This window comes from Pteropus medius, unplaced genomic scaffold (genome assembly GCF_902729225.1).
Source record: "Pteropus medius unplaced genomic scaffold, Ma_sr-lr_union100, whole genome shotgun sequence".
NCBI lineage: Eukaryota > Metazoa > Chordata > Mammalia > Chiroptera > Pteropodidae > Pteropus > Pteropus medius.
The window spans coordinates 11516950-11533512 of NW_024340701.1; the positions used below are offsets into that span (position 1 = coordinate 11516950).

General features: G+C 36.5%; 1 protein-coding gene and 1 pseudogene across 6 annotated transcripts in view; one reads left to right on the plus strand and one right to left on the minus strand.

Annotated features, from left to right (window-relative positions):
• Window positions 1-1166: 1166 nt before the first annotated feature.
• Window positions 1167-1285, plus strand: LOC120581568 (uncharacterized; annotated as a pseudogene).
• A 7864-nt stretch (window positions 1286-9149) lies between these two features.
• The window catches only part of MYSM1 (Myb like, SWIRM and MPN domains 1), a 35500-nt gene continuing 28086 nt past the window's right edge, over window positions 9150-16563 (minus strand). For 3 of the 6 annotated variants that reach the window (XM_039887533.1, XM_039887525.1, XM_039887498.1), the window contains 3 exons: window positions 14758-14863; window positions 14521-14578; window positions 9150-13478 (listed from right to left, as the gene is read on the minus strand). In XM_039887533.1, the coding sequence (XP_039743467.1) occupies window positions 13311-13478; window positions 14521-14578; window positions 14758-14863 (332 nt within the window). In that variant the 3' untranslated portion in view covers window positions 9150-13310. Of the gene's footprint in view, window positions 13479-14514; window positions 14579-14757; window positions 14864-15527; window positions 15591-16563 lie in introns of those variants that run through there. The other 3 variants (XM_039887505.1, XM_039887516.1, XR_005658312.1) reach the window with 3 other exon arrangements.

A 16563-nucleotide genomic window follows, 5' to 3' on the forward strand; every position in this document is an offset into this window, starting at 1 on the left:
TCACTACAACCAATCTTCACAACCAATCAGCCTGAGGGGTAATCCCTCCCATTGATGTGCAAACAGCACCCAAGGTTCAGCTACAACAGGAAGGCATACCCAACCCAGACAAGGGACATACCTGGAGCACCTGGCTCAGGTGACCAGGGAGACTGGCACTGGGCCCCACAGAACAACTACTACTCTACTAAGGCTACTCTACTAAGACTGGGTGGCATAGGAGCCTTACCTAATATATAGCAACAAACACAAGGAGGAAGCCAAAATGGGGAGACAAACATGTCCTCAGTGAGAGAAAAGAACAAAGCTCTAAAAAATAAAAATAAAAATGAAAATAACTAAACAAAATGGAGACAAGAAATCTACCAGATGCAGAGTTTAAAACACTAGTTACAAGGATGCTCAGTGAACTTAGGGGAAGAGTAGAGGAATGCAGTAAAAACTTTAACAAAGGGACAGAAGACATAAAAATAGAGATAGAAAACATAAAAAAGAACCAGTCAGAAATGAATAAAACAATAACTGAAATGAAGAATACATTAGAGGGAATCAACAGTAGATTAGATGAAACAGAGGATCCAATCAATGATTTAGAAGATAAGGTAGCAGAAAATACCCGACCAGAATAGCAACAAGAAAAAAGAATACAAAAAATGAGGATAGTTAAAGGAGCCTCTGGGACAATATCAAGCATATCAACATTTGCATCAAAAGATACCAGGAGAAGAGAAAGCAAGGAATTGAAAACCAATTTAAAGAAATAATGATGGAAAATTTCCCTAAACTGCCGAAGGAAATGGACGTACAAGTCCAGGAAGCACAGAGAGTCTCAAACAAGATGAACCCAAAGAGGCCCATACCAAGAATCATTATAATTAAAACGTCAAAGCTTAAAGACAAAGAGAGAATCTTAAAAGCAGCAAGAGAAAAGCGTCTAGTTACCTATAAGGGAGCTCTCATAAGATTGTCAGCTGATTTCTCAACAGAAACTTTACAGGCCAGAAGGGATTGGCATGAAATATTCAAAGCAATGAAAAGCAAGGACCTACAACCAAGATTACTCTACCCAGCAAAGCTCTCATTTAGAATCAAAGGACCGATAAATAGCTTCCCAGACAAGAACAAGCTAGAGTTCATTAGCATCAAACAATATTATAAGAAATGTTGTCTATGGCCATGCTACCCTGAACAAGCCCAATCCCGTCTGATCTCGGAAGCTAAGCAGGGTCGGGCCTGATTAGTACTTGGATGGGAGAACACCTAGGAAGACCAGGTGCTGTAGGCATAAAAAAAAAAAAAAAAAAAGAAGGGATTGTAAGCTGACAAGGTCCTTGCAATCTGTGAGGTCAACCAAGGTTGCCTTGCCTAAAATATAAAAAATTTAAAAATTAAAAAAAGAGAAAAGAAATGTTAGAGATACTTCTTTAAGAAGAAGAAGAAAAAAGATTAAAAATATGAATAACAAAAAGGCAATAAATACATATCTATCAACAATTACTTTAAATGTAAATGGATTAAATGCTCCAATCAAAAGATAGGATAGCTGAATGGATAAGAAAACAAGACCCTTACATATGCTGTCCACAAGAGACTCACTTCAGATGGAAAGACACACACACACACACACACACTAAAAGTAAAGGCATGGAAAAAGATATTTCATAAAAATGGAAACAAACAAAAAAGCTAGGGTGGCAGTACTTATACTGAACAAAATAGACTTTAAAACAAAGACTTTGAAAAGAGACAGAAAAGGACCTAATAATCCCACTTCTGGGTATTTATCCAAATAAACTCAAAACACTATTCAAAGGGACATGTGAATCCATATATCCATTGCAGCATTATTTACAGTAGCCAAGATGTGGATGCAACATGGGTGTCTATCAATAGGCGAATGGATAAAGAAGTAGCAGTACATACACACAATGGAAAATTACTCAGTCAGAAAAAAGAATGAGATCTTGCCATCTGCAACAACATGGATGGACCTAGAGGGTATTATACTGAGTAGAGTAAATCAGACAGAGAAAGACAAATGCCATATGAATTCACTTATATGTGGAATCTAAAGAACAAAATAAACAAACAAAACAGAAACAAAGTCGTAAATACAGCGAACATTTTGATGGTTGCCAGATGGGAGGGGTTTTAGGAGAGTGGGTGAAAGGGGGAAGGGATTGAGAAGTACAAATTAGTTGTTATAAAATAGTCATGGAATTGTAAAGTATAGAATGAGGAATATAGTCAATAATATTGTAATAACTACATGTTGTGTCAAACGGGTGCTAGATTTATCAGGGTGATCGCTTTATATGTTATATAAATGTCTAATCTCCATGTTGTATACCTGAAACTAATATAACATGTATGTCAACTGTAACTGGAAGATAAAAAAAATTATGTAAAAAAAGAATTTACAGCACTGAGCACATCTGGAATTGGGAACGAACATAGGGCAAAAAAAAAGTAAGATTGGTAGAAAGTATGATTAAGAAGCAGTTCAGTGGCTTCCCACCTCCTCTGCTGATAACTGATCCTCTCCCACCCCACTAGATCACTGGCTGTTTAAGTCCCTGGAGAGGGAGAAGAAGGACTTTATAGGATTGGGGGAAAACAGGAGAATTAAGTGAAAGTTTACACACTCTGTTTTAAACCTCTCTACTTTTTCTCCTAGTCAGCTCCCCAGGGCTCTGGAAGCTAGGCTTAAAACCTCTGGATGAGAGATTGGAAGGGACCCTGGGAACGATCAGGACAGCTACAGTGCCTCCGTGTGCCTCCGTTCAGCAGATGTTCTGCTCCGTTTTTTTTTTTTTTGAGACAAAATTCACATACTGTAAAATTCTCCATTTAACGTAGGTTTTTAGTATATTAAGTAATTCTTAGTTGTTCACAAGGTTTACAGCCATCATCATCATCATTAATTCTAGAACATTTTCATCATTCCAGAAAGAAACCGTCACTCTCCCTTCCCTCCTCCCACCTGCCCCTGGCAGTCATTAATCTACTTCCTATCTCTAAGATTTGCATATTCTGGATAGTTCACATAAATATCATACAATATGCGGTCCTTTGTAACTGGCTTCTTTCACTGAGCATAATGTTTACAAGGTTTATCCATGTTGTAGTGTGTATCAGTACTTCATTCCTCCTAATGGCTGAATATTATTCTACCATATGGATAGATCACTTTTGTTTATTAATTTTTCAGTTGATGGCCAATTGGTTGTTTCTAGTTTTCTGGCTATTTGATTTATGCTTGGTTTTTATGCAAGCTTTTCTTTAAACGGAGACCTCTAGCTAAATTAAAGCCTGAATTTGACAGGCTTAGTGGGATCTCTGTATTTTAAGATTTGAAGATGATTGCCGTTGATTGCCTGAACCTCTCTTCATGAGGATCAAGACTACAGCCCTCTCTAAAATGGCATGTGACACCCTTGAGGATAAGTTACTTAAACACTCCAACCTTGAGGATCTGACTCCTTTTCCACATCTCGTGTTGTGGCCCCTGATTTGCAGCCACGCACAGTGTACACCAGCTTCATGGAAATCTTCACATTACCCCATCTGGGCTCCGTTTTCTCTTGTCATTGTGCCTCGTACCTTCTGCCCAGAGTGCCTTTCTCCCTTCTCTGACTGCCCAAATCCTGCTCCCCATTTTACAGAGAAATCTTTTGAGGGGAAATCCAGGACTCCTACTGCATGGCCCCGCCTCTCCGCAAAACTAGAAGAAACTGCCCACTACACCCAGCTAGATTCTGTCGTGGGTCAGGAGGAAGGGCGGTTACACAGCTAAACCATGGGGCAGGGTGGAATTCTTTTATTTTTCTTCTGAAGCAGTGAAAAAAAGCTCTCCAGCCTTCCAAAGACCTGCTTCTTGTTTTATTATTCTGATTTTTGTTCTCTCCTCTAAGGAAGTGAGGGTAATTCCATTCTGGGTTCAGAGAAGCAGGTGTGCCAGGAGCACATGTATACCCTCCATTTGCCCTGGGCAGATAAGTCGACCATGCTGATTCCCTGGGGGAAAAGGTAGTGCAATTCAAGGGCATCTTTCAAAGTGGAGAAAAGGCCTGGATGGGAGCTGGAGCCACCTCTCCCTGCTCCACTCAGCCAGGTCTCAGAACCATGCACTCATCATTCACCTTTGACTGACAGAGAAACACCACTTGCCCAAAAGACTGCAGAGCCCATTTCACTTTCTGGCCTCAAATTACCGAGGCGCCTTTGTCGTCTTTAAATAGATACTACTTCATTGCCTGCCTTTTCATTTCGAGTGGTTTTCTCCGTGTGTAGGTGCCCTGAAAAAGAATACAAGGTGATGAATCAAAATGTTTGAGCATCTCACCTCCCCCAACTTTCAAAGATAAAAACACTTAGGTTGGAGAGTGGTGTGGCTACTGAAGTCTCATAATTTATTTGAGGTATGTCGCACTTTTGATTAGAAAGTGCAATTATGTTTATAGTGTTGTAATCTCACCTGCCTTTGTGCTTTTGGAAAATTGCTGGAGAATACATCTTCTGGAGCACGCTGCCCTTGCTAATCAGTCAATTCCTGTCTCCGGAAGCTCTCACGCTAATGAAGAGATGCTTCTCGGAGGCTCTCAGCTCACACCCAGACTCTGGGGCTCATTTCTCAGGACAAAGAGTTCTGCCTCAGTTCTTTTCTCCTCCTTCTAGTAGCATACAAGAAAATCTGGCATCTGAGTGTAATAGAACTGCTTTCCCTCAGAAGGATCTGCCTTCCATTCTTTCTTTTTGTTTTCTTTCTTTCATTCAATCATTTATTCATTCATCTAACTGCTATTAAGTGCTAAGTCTTATGTTGGGCACTGGGGATATGAAGTTTAGAAAGGCAGAATCCATGCTATTCAGAAGCTCACGGTCCAGTGAAGGCGGCAGAAAAGTAAGGAGACAGGTAAAAGCCAGTGTGACTGGGGTGGTGATGGTGGTAAGAGGGTGTTAGAAGGGATCAATCAAAAGGCTCTAATCCAGTCTTGGAGTAAAGAGTGAAAGGGACAGAAAGGCTTCTAGGTAGAAGTGATGTTCAAATTTTGAAGGTGGCATAGAAATAAGACAACAGTGGAACCAGGGAAGGTGTTTTATGCAAAGAGAAAGAGTGTGTAGGCCTGCAAGGATGGGCTGCTCATGTTTAGATTCACCATATAGTTTAGTATGACTAGAGCAGAGAGAGAGAGAGAGAGAGATATATATATAGAGAGAGAGAGTGCTGGAAAAGGGGAAGGAGGATTGGCAAGAGGTAAGACTGAAGAATGGATAGGGTTTTCTAAGCTTTCTGGACTTAGTACAGAAAGTGTGGTGAGCCTTTGGAGAGTTTTAAGCAGAGGAGTGACATGCTCAGATGCGTGCTTTATAAGAAAACATCCCTTTGCCTGCAGTGGGGACCTACTGATGGCAGAGATGAATTACTTTTGAAAATGCAAGGTGTTCTTATGAATTCACTTCTCCTGGGCTTGGCCATAGTTGGAAAGACAGAGAACCATGATGGAGCAAAATTTCTATCCAAAAAGTCCATTTCTTCTATTGTCTAGGTAAGAGATTAATCATCCTATGGTTTCATCTGCTGTGTTGGGGTACAACATAGTACAGGATCTGTGAGCACAGAGAAGGCAGAGATTTCCATGAGGCCTAACCCAGAAACACTGGCAGTGGGAAGATCATTTCTCAGTCTGGCCTTGATGTGGACAAGTAACTTCTCATCTCTGGGTATCAGTTCTCCCACAAAAAAAATGAGAAGATTGAACTCAATTGTTCCTTAGTTTCTTTCCAGCTCTGAAAACAATAACTTGATAGTTTGGTGAGCTGATTTTAGAATCATATAGATCTCAAATTGAATTCTGTGTCTGCCGTTTCTGGCTACATGGCTGTGGATAAGTTACTTAAACACTCCAAGGCTAAATTTAAAATGGAGACAATAAAACTTCTTGAAGGATTGTCCTGGGGATTAAACACTATATGTAAAGCATTTAGCATTGTCTCTATGTAAATGGATGGAGGCTGCTCTCATATAATACCTTCAAAAATGAAAAAAAATGGCTAACCTGGAGAGATCATGAAACAAGGAAACTCATTCCTAGATCATGCAATGTCAAGGAACCAGAAAACTGAGGTTACAATGTTTACAGCCACATGCGCAGTCTTTTCTGATTTTAAACCAGTGTTTACAATGCTAAGATAATCGTGCTCATACACTGTGACAGAGCGCCCTCTCGTGGTTTTAGATATTAGCATTTTCATTAAGATGATTGAAGAACATAGCTTTTAGATTTATAAGCAAACAGCAAGGGTTTGGGGGTTCATTAATCTTGGATAAAGCTAATAAAGCTAATCTTAGATAAAGCTAATAAAGTGCCATTAATTATATCACTTCTAATAGTAATTCCTTAGTCAACTTTTCCGTAAAAGTCATGTTCTGGGCATTTAATAGATCTTGCAGTTCTGAAAGACAAAATTACATTTTAAATTAAAACATAAATTATAATGAACATTGGAATTGCACATAAAATCTTCAGAGCAGTTCTTTGTGGCATGAAATTGAAACTAATTGGGAATCACTCAAAAGGACGGTGCAATGGCAGAACTGGGGTTTTTCCAGCGGTTACCTTGCTACGAACTTGGCTGTGATTTTGGGCAAGTTGCTTATTCTGTGGACCTCAGTTTCCTCATATTAGAATATAGGACTCTAAGCATGAATGCTTCAAAGGTCCTTTCCAGCTCTAAGATTCCTTAATTTGAGGGGGATAAATTATCCATTTTCTTTTAATAGTAGGGCTCTGACTTCGAAGAAACTTTGTCAACTTTTCTTTACGAACTAGGGTCTCAAGTGCAATAGTTTACAGTCCATTTGAAGATGAGTTTATAACATTTTATAAAACCACCCCTAGCCAGCTGTAACAGAGATGGTTAGTCACTAACAGATTCATGTTCTCCCTCCACAGTGTAGTTTTGCAGAGAAGCAGTTGCCCAATCAGGACTCTATTTAACAGTCCCTCTTTTCATCCAGGTGGGACCAGATGACTAGTTCTTGCCAAAGAGCTGTGAGCAAAAATATGGGTACCAATTACAAGCCATGGTTGTTAAATATCAAATGTGTGACCACCCCATTCTTTCTCCTCACTCATCATGTCCTCAAATGAATGACATGTAGGCTACCTGGAGTCATAAGATGGCTGAGCCACAGGTGAAAGGAACCTGGGTACCTGAATTACCTATTGGAGACTATCTGCCCAGGAGAGCCACCCAATCAGAACATCTTCAATGGACTTTGTGTGAGTGAGAACTCTGTGTGAAGGCACTGAAAATTACGGGTGGTTTGTTATAGCAGCTAGCTTTAATTATCCTAACATACTCTCCAGCTCCATGATGCTGGAATCCAATTTGAGGCATTGCATAAAAGCAAACTGATTTCATAAAAGCAAATTCTCTCTGCCCCCAACCTGCAGATGAGATTGGTTTACTCATTATTTCTGAGATTTAAGAAAATAGTTCTGTTCTGAAAAAAGGTCTTATCAAGATTTCCATTAAACTAATGTAATTTGTTACACAAAGGGAGTCTGATGCAGACAATCTGGTCATTGATGGGTATAGATGCCACAATTACTGCTGAGTGATGCTATCAGGTACTTTGGAACAAAAGAAAGTCACATAATCATTGATCTAGAGAAAATGAACTAAGCAGTTAACTTAATTGTTTTCTGAAATGTTCCCACTCTTCTATATTTTGAGGTGGACCCTCGTTAATGGGGGAGATGAGAATCATTGCTTATACCCAAGTTATTGATTGATAATTATTTTTGATAGCAGGAAAAATATGGAAGACAAAACAATTTTTTAAATATATAGCTATACTACAAATACTAATATTTTATTTAAGCTAGCATTCTATGGGAAGATAATTGAGAATCAGTGATGTAGAAACACATCATCGGCGACAGTAGGTAAAACCCATTACAGTACAAACAGGATTGTGGGACAATGCTGTTCTGGAGCCATAGGCCAAGTATGATGCTGGCTACGATCAGAAAATTATAGCAAATGCTCAATCAGCTATAGAGAAATGAACTCCCAATGAAATAAATGCCTTGTGAAATTAGCAACTTTAGGATTTCATTGTACTTTGCCACTTAAATTATCATTTAGGAGCCTGAGTTCAAATTGGTTTTGTTAACAAAATAATGAATGTGACTACTATTATGAGGAAAATTAGCTCAGAAACTTAAAAATTTCCTGCAGATACTAACAATTTAAAGGGTCTAGCAACTTAGTTGATCTAGCAACTAAGCTTCCAGGAATCTGTTCAGAGAAATATTAACACCATGCAGAAAAGGTCAATTTTTCATAGAAAAATGAGAACATAAAAAATGAGAACCTAAAGTTCATCGATTGACAAGTGATCAACATAATTATGGCAAATCTGTACTACAGAATGCTATGTACCTCTCGCAAAGAATAGATGTTTATGTGCTAGTGTGAAGAGAAGTCCTCAAAGATATATGTAGTATGACCCTTTCGTTCCATTGTTAAATTGATAGGTTTTGTATATGGCTAGAATAAAAGACTAGAAAGTTAATAGATCAGTTAAAGAGTTAATTCTGATTTTAAGGTGAGATTTTTCCTTTCTTTATACTTTATTCCTTAGTTGACTGAATGTGAATTATCTTCATAATTAACATCCTCATAATACTCTATCCTGTGGCCAGACTTTATTTCTCATTCCTTATCTTCATGCCCATGTTAACTCAGATCACTTCTTTCTGAAACATCTTCCCCCAAAAGTCATCTAACCAAACCATTCTAGGCTGTTTAAAGGTGATCTCCAAAAAATTGATCTCAATGTTCACATTCTAGACAATTATTTCTCATTTGTCTAAACATCTATTACCCTTGAAGTCTTTTACAGGTATTTATAATCAATTCCAGTTTGTATCGTAAGAATCTTAACTCTCCACGTCAGGTTTTATGTTTCCCACTTACTAGGTAATAGGCTCCTGAGAAGAAACCGAGATTTACTCATCTTTGTGTCCCCTATAATACTCAATGTAACAGATGCTCAACCAATGTCTGCTGAATAATGGGAAATAAATTTTATGCAATTCAATGTGTATGCTGCTAATAATTTAGAAAGAGACCAAATGATTCACCACTTTATTTTCAAAACTTTATTTATACAGAATCTTCAGAATATTTCCCTTTAATTTTAGCTAGACAAAATCCCAAAGTTTAAAATCAGATATTTTATAATATGACACACTTAAGTATGGGGAAGAGAGTTCAATCATTTTGAGAAAAAGCTTTCATAATTGTATAAACATTAATATTTACAATATTCTTTAATATACAGACAACATGGCATCATATTTAAATGTACAAAACAGTTTAAATCATTGTTAACCACAGGACATTTCAAAATACAAACTAATAAAAGAAATCCATAAACACTGATAATATTTAGGGAAAACAAAAACAGGTTTATCAATAATATATAATACACAATTTACATGTCAAATCCACAAATTTAAAGATATATGACCAATCTACTTAAATCATGCTAGAATCTAAATACTATCCTATAATTCATAGGTTGAAACTAATGTTCTATTGTACCCTATGAAACAGGAATACAAACTATGAAATCATATTTAACAATCCTTCTTAATTCCTAAGAGACTACTTTAGGAAACCTCAAAGATAAAAAATCAGGCATTTTCCCCTGAAATGAAAGTCTTTATGAATATATTCATAAACATATTCAAAGGAAGAAAATAAAAACAGGAACATATAATGAGTTAATTAGGGGGATATAATATTTATTCTGTCTTGTTCCAGAAAGCATTTGAGCTGGGTTTAAAAGATTCAAAAAATACCAGAAAACACAAATTACAGATTAAATGAAAAAACAGAAAACAGTTGAGGGAAACAGCACACATAGAACCATGTAAAAAAAAAAGGCAAGGAAGTAAGCTAAAGTATGTTACATTATTCTCCACAGTGATTTTTCTGGAAATATTGCAAAATGTGGCATTTATAAGAAAATTATTAAGCTACTGGTAAACTGAAGACTCTGATCCAATTTCTTTGTTAAATTTGTATTAACCCCGATAGAGCAGATTATGATAAAATGTGCTTTTTTCTTTGTGCTCAGGTGAAGTAAGTTTTCTTAACTGTCATATGTGTGACTCTAGATTTAGTCTCTAGCTATCGGTATAGATTTTAAAAAAAAATGGGGGAGGGGGATACTTTGACTCAATTTCTACTGAGAAATCCATCAACTGGATATCTGCTGATGACCTGAGGCTAGGTAGCTACATTTCAGGTGTTCAGGTGTCATATGGCTTATTTTGGTAAAGGACAAAGCATTAATCCTAGGGCTTCCTGACCATATCAACTCCTCCAGGTCCTATAGTCACCTGGTTAAGACCCAGCAAGATAACCAAGAAGGTAAACTGAGGAGCAGGAGGCCTGCTCAGGTTGGCACCTGAGGCCACAGTCTTCTATGTTGCCCAGACAGCTGCAAGGGTCTGATTCTACATACAGTTTGCATATCACAGAACTCATCCCACTCGTGGGTGGGAGAAAAGTTATAGACAGAAGGCTGGGGAGGCATTAATCTGCCGCTTCTCAGAAATCTGAATTGGTCAGTTCATCTCTATTCTTCAGGTCCTGCTCTCCACAAAAGATAGAATGAAATGACCTTGTACTTATATGCCGAGAGGTAAGTAGAGGGAGTAGGGGTAAAGAAAAGGGCTGGAGGGAAATGAAAAGAGAAAAGATGATAGGATATGTGGCATGAGTTGCAAAACTATAGATTAGGGATCAAATGAAAATACCTAACTGAAAACTAAAACTAACTACTTTTTTTTTTTTTTTTTTTTTGAGGATTAATGGCCCCAGCAATACTCCTGAGTTTTAAGAATGAAGTTCAAGTTCATAGATCTAAAGCTGCGGGAATTGCAATGTTCTTGGCAAAGCTACCCCAGGGTTTGTGAGGTGAGTTTTACAGGGGAGGGACAGTGACTGCCATTTTTCTAATGACATCCTTCAGGGGCAACTTATCTATTAGGCAACATGCCTCAGGCCTACAATACTCTGAAAGGCCTATGAAAATGTTTTAATTTCTTTTCAATTCAGAAGAAAAAACTTTTAGAATGACGGACATGTTTATATATAATATTACATTCATTTTTATACAAATACAATTGTAATATTTTAGTTTTTAATTTTTTATGGAAGAAGAGGTCCAAGAAGGCAAAAGTGTCTAAGGCCCATGAAAGTTATAATGCAGCTTTGAATATAGGGCCAGTGAGACAAGGCTAGAATAATGGAGGGGAAAGGAAACTGATCTTACTGATCTTGTTCCACTGATTTTTCTTTTTTTTTTCAATGTTGCTTTGGGATTAGATTTTTAAAGAGAGCTAAATTTAACACTGGCAAAGTACTAGTGTCAATTTCTTCTAGCCAAGCTGGAAAAAAAAATTAAGTTTTTACTTTATTCTCACTGCAATAAAAAGAACTGAATCCAGCTGAAGAGACTTGGATGTCTCCAAGTCCTGGCTCCACTCCTGTCAACATTGCCAGAGGCAGGCTCCCCTATGAGACCCTGCCCCCCAAATGGCCCTACTGACTCCCCCGCCACCCAGTTCCAGAAGTCCTCTGTGCTCGTCCTGGGCCCTGGCTTCAACCACCCTCGGTAGCCCAAGGTTGGCAGTAAGAAGAATGTGGGTATGTCTCTGCAGTTGAAAAAACATTCTAAGACTATATGATAAGAGAAAAAAGGAAGTAGGGAGGAAGAGAGAAAAATATCACAGCTTTTGATGTTTTAAAACTACATGATCCAAAAAAAAAAAAAAAAAAGGTAAAGGACTAATACTAAAATGTTAACTGTGGTTTCACAGACAACAAGATTGAGATATTTTATTTATGTTTGTTATTTTAAAAATATTTTATAAAATAAATGTCCTCTATCATTAGAAAAAAACACGGTAATATAATTTTTAAAATTGTGCTCTCAAAGCTCTAAACTGAGGACTGCCATCTTTGAGTTCCTCATAGTACCTGAATATAAATCACTGTTTTGAGTGTTGTCTGAAAATGATAGAAGACCTTTCAGTGTCTCAGGCTCATGCATCTGAAAATAAATTCTATATGTTTGCAATTCTCTAGAGCAAGGGTTGGAAGATAACGGCCAGCAAAGTGTTTGTTTTGTTTGTTTTTTTGTGAGGCTTATGAGCTAGGAATGCTTTTAAATTTTTTAAGGGTTGTAAAAAAATATGAAGAATAATGTCGGAGAGAGATAGAATGTGGCCTGCAAGGCCTAAGTTATTGACTAACTGCCCCTTTACATAAAAAGTTTGCTGACCTCTGTTTTAGATTCAGAAAGTATATGAAACTGAGCTACATATGAAATACGTCCTGGAAGGCCTTTTTGTTTTTAAAATTAATCTCTGATTTATTTAAACTTTACTGTAATTTGCCTCTTTCTTCTGATAGCAAGTAGTAGGAAAAAAAAAATCTAGTTGGAGGGTTAGGATTATCTGTGTTCCAGTTAAATGAGGTTTTATCACACACACACTAATTAAGTGGATATACAGTGAAACTAATTATTGTATGTACCTGGAGTCTACATATAATATCTCAGATAACTGAGAAAATGACATATTCTATAGCATTGTTGTTATAAATAAAAATGGAAGCAAATATCTGTAATTATAAAATTGGTAATTTGATTCTGTCTTTTTGAGTCTCTTCTCTAGTTTTAAGATTTTCTCCTTATGCTTCCCCTGACCTCCCATAGCATGCTGTTAGAGTTATTAAATGAGTAGTGCTCAACCATGTTAATTATCTCAGTGACTACCCATCCAGAGCTCATTTACAATCATAAACAAATCTTACCAAAACACATGGAAAGTATGGAAGTGCTCCTAATGAGACATGAGATACCAAAAACGGAATGGCTAGGTTGGGGAGAAATAAAAATTAGAGAGACATTCCACGTATTAACCTGAATACAACAGAAACGCAGACAGCCCTTCAAGCCTACGGCACTGCTTACCAGCCATGGTAGGACGGGAGCACTGAGGCTGGCCCTAGTGTACACACCTCTCTACAAACACTTCATGAAAACAAGTCCATCTCTCTTTTTCATCACATGATATAGGTGGCAAAGTTTGGATTATATGAACTAGAGAAAAAAAAATATCAAAATCTGTGCCACTGCTAATTAAATTACAATATTTTCAAGGTTGTAACTGAAAGGATCTCGTGTGTCAAGAGTAAAATGTCTTACTTTAAAATAATTACATTAACAATTCCTTTGGACCCACAGTACAGTTCTCTTTAGCCACTCCATTCTCTTCCTTGCTTTTATAATTTGAAAGGAACAAATTTTCTATTTGAGTCAGGAATTCTTCAGCAATGAAACAATTTGTCACTTTGCTCAGAGTTTTCCTCAGACATTCCAAAAGCTGGGAGAAAAAAAAAGTTTCACATTTAAACACACAAAAAGTGTAAATAGAGAGTTTTCATTACTATCTTTAGTTAATGATAAAGGTCACATTTTCCAAATCACACATTTTCTAATGCTCAAATGAGAAACACTCTCCTTAAATGTGGTGAAGATAAACTGGTGTGCAGTAATCATGCAGCTGGAGTGCAGGGTGCCATTGCTGAAGACTGCGTAGGTTAGTTCCTTTATGATTTACGTGAGGAAACGAACCTGAGACTGGATGTGCAGGTGTGATGCTTTCTACTTTAGATAAATTTTGACTTTGTTTTTTTTTTTTGTTTCTAAGTTACATTTACGAAGCAAAAATAATCCCGTAGGATAAAAAAAAAAAAATCTATGCCCAAACACAGAACTCTACCATTTCAAAATTAGAATGCTAGAATATTTCCTGGGAAATGTGCATATTAATCTTCCAACAAAACAAAGATAAAGTGGCTACAACAGGAGGGGATATAAAATATTAAAAAGAAACAATATGTTTAAGTTTTCTATTTCTAAATTGCTATAAAAAAAGACAAATGTTGCCAGTCTACTGATCTTAATTCGCTATACTCATAAACAACGCTAGATGTGAAATAAAAGAATTCAAGACTTACTGCATACCAGAAAGTTAAGTAAGATTACCATTTAAATTTAATTGTTAGATTTATACTACCATTCTTTACAAATGATCAATTGTTACAGCTAAATGGAAATACAACGCTTTTGAATTTAATAAGAGAAAAATGGTCTCTATTGTGTATAATAATAATCTGCTAAGAAATTTATCAGCTAACACTGACAAATTTAATCTAAAATATTATTATTTCTATATGCAAGTGTGGGCAACAAAACACATTACTAATTATCTCCTAGAAATTAATTTTAGTAAGAAAAAAAGCAATAAAGGAAATATACAGAAAATGTATCCATAAAACATTAGGCATCATGAGAAAACACATCAAGATGAATAGCTTGAGAATCTGTGAACAACAGAACCAATTAAAATGAAGGCGGCTTACTTTCTGCAAATAAGTCAGGTCAGAATCCCGGCGAAAGATTTTATCCATGGGGACGCTGCTGTTAGAAGAAACAGGAAAACAAACTGATAAGACAAATACTATAAATTAATCAATTCTGTAATTAAACTATCACTGATGCCATATATCACAATTTTATATTTAACTTGGGTTTTCTCTAAAACATAATTTAATGAGAAATATTGCAGATGTGAAACCATCTCAAACCACTGCACATACCTATGGGATAGCCTGTATTTTTCTATCATCCATCTTGTCTTTTCAAATACTAATCCCCACCGAGGTTCTTCTAACATCTGTTGTACTTCAAATTTGTAAGGTAAACCTAAAAAAGTATAAAGCAGCACATATTCATCAACTATTTCTTAAATCTCCAATCTCCTTTTAATTACTTAAAATTCCCTTCACTGTTTTCACAATCATAAATTTGGCAGACCAGCTGAACAAAACTTTACAGTGGGCATTCATTAAACATTTATTGCCTAAACTTTACAGTGGGCATTCATTAAACATTTATTGACTACTTGGTCCACCAGATATTAATGCCAAGCAATTAACAATAATAAAGAAAAGTAAAAGTGCCCTTTGCATGACAATTCTATTCAAGAAACTGACATAAAATGATCACATAATTTATTATCCAAACCAAAATACTTTTTGAGTAAAAGAGGGCACTATTAATAACTATATCAGAACCACAGGCTTAAACTGAGACTGACCTAAACAAACCAAGACATATTCTATTCCAGTGACTTTTTTTTAAAACACAGGTTATTAAGCTTATAACAATCCTATAAAGTAAGTAGGTAGTATTACTCCTATTTAACAGATAAGAAAACTGAGATTAAGACAACCTGTTGAAACTAGTAAAGAGAAAGAGGTTGAAATTTAAATCCTAGCAGGCCTGCCTGACTCTGAGCCCACACTCATTCCACCTTCCTGATAGGTGCTAATCTAAGACTAGACAGGGAATAAGAATAATTCCGTACTTGAGTCAAAGCTGTCATGCTAAACTCTAGAAAGCAGCCTCAGGGTGGACATCATGTACACAGCTAGAAAGGAAAAAAATACCAAAGGATGAGACTACTTAGATATTTCTCACATATCTCTCAAAGTCCTCGTGTAATGGTACGTATTTGCGGTGTATTAAAAGAGCTCAGCTGATTCATTACCAAAGGCCAATACCATAACAACACTTATATAATGCTTACTATGTGCCAAACTTAAAGCACTTTATAGATAAGGCCACTTAAATGAACTATCTACCACATTGTCCTTTTTTTTTTTTTTTTTAATGAGGACACTGAGCCACAGAGAGGTTAAATAACCTGTTCATGGGCATATATAACTAGTAAGAGGTAGAGCCAGGATTTGAACCCAGGTAGTCTAGTCTGTGTTGAGTTTATAATCTTAACCTTTCCATTATATTACCTCTTAATTGGGTTTAAGCCATCATAAGGCTTTCAAGTACATAAAATGTCAGTATATCAAATCAGAAAGCATTAAAAAAAATATGACTATACTTCCTTCCAATAAAACAGAGCTTGTCAATATGCTCTAAAAAGCCTTTCCCAGCCCATCTCTTTCAGGTTTGTGGAAGGAGGGAACAGCAAGCCTGATTATAATTGATTTTTTTTATTTCTCGATTCTCCTCCATTTCATTTCTCCCCTAAAAAACTTAAGAAGAGCGACACATTATAGCTATTAAGCAAACTCCTTTTGGTGATAATCATTTACTTGATATACTTTGATTATCTAGTAAGCACAGACAACAGCTATAATCACAACTACTGAAGATCTTATTATTTGCTAAGCACTTTATACACATTATCGACAATCTTTACAACTCCCTGTAAACAAAGTAATTTTTTCTCATTTTACAGATGTGGCAAAGAAGAATGTGAAAGAGGTAAACTAATCCACCTGAGGTAAAATAATCAATAAACACCAGAGCTGAGATATGAATCCAAGTGAGAAACTCCTACTCTGAAAGTCAAAATGAGAATAAAGAGAGGCAAATAAATG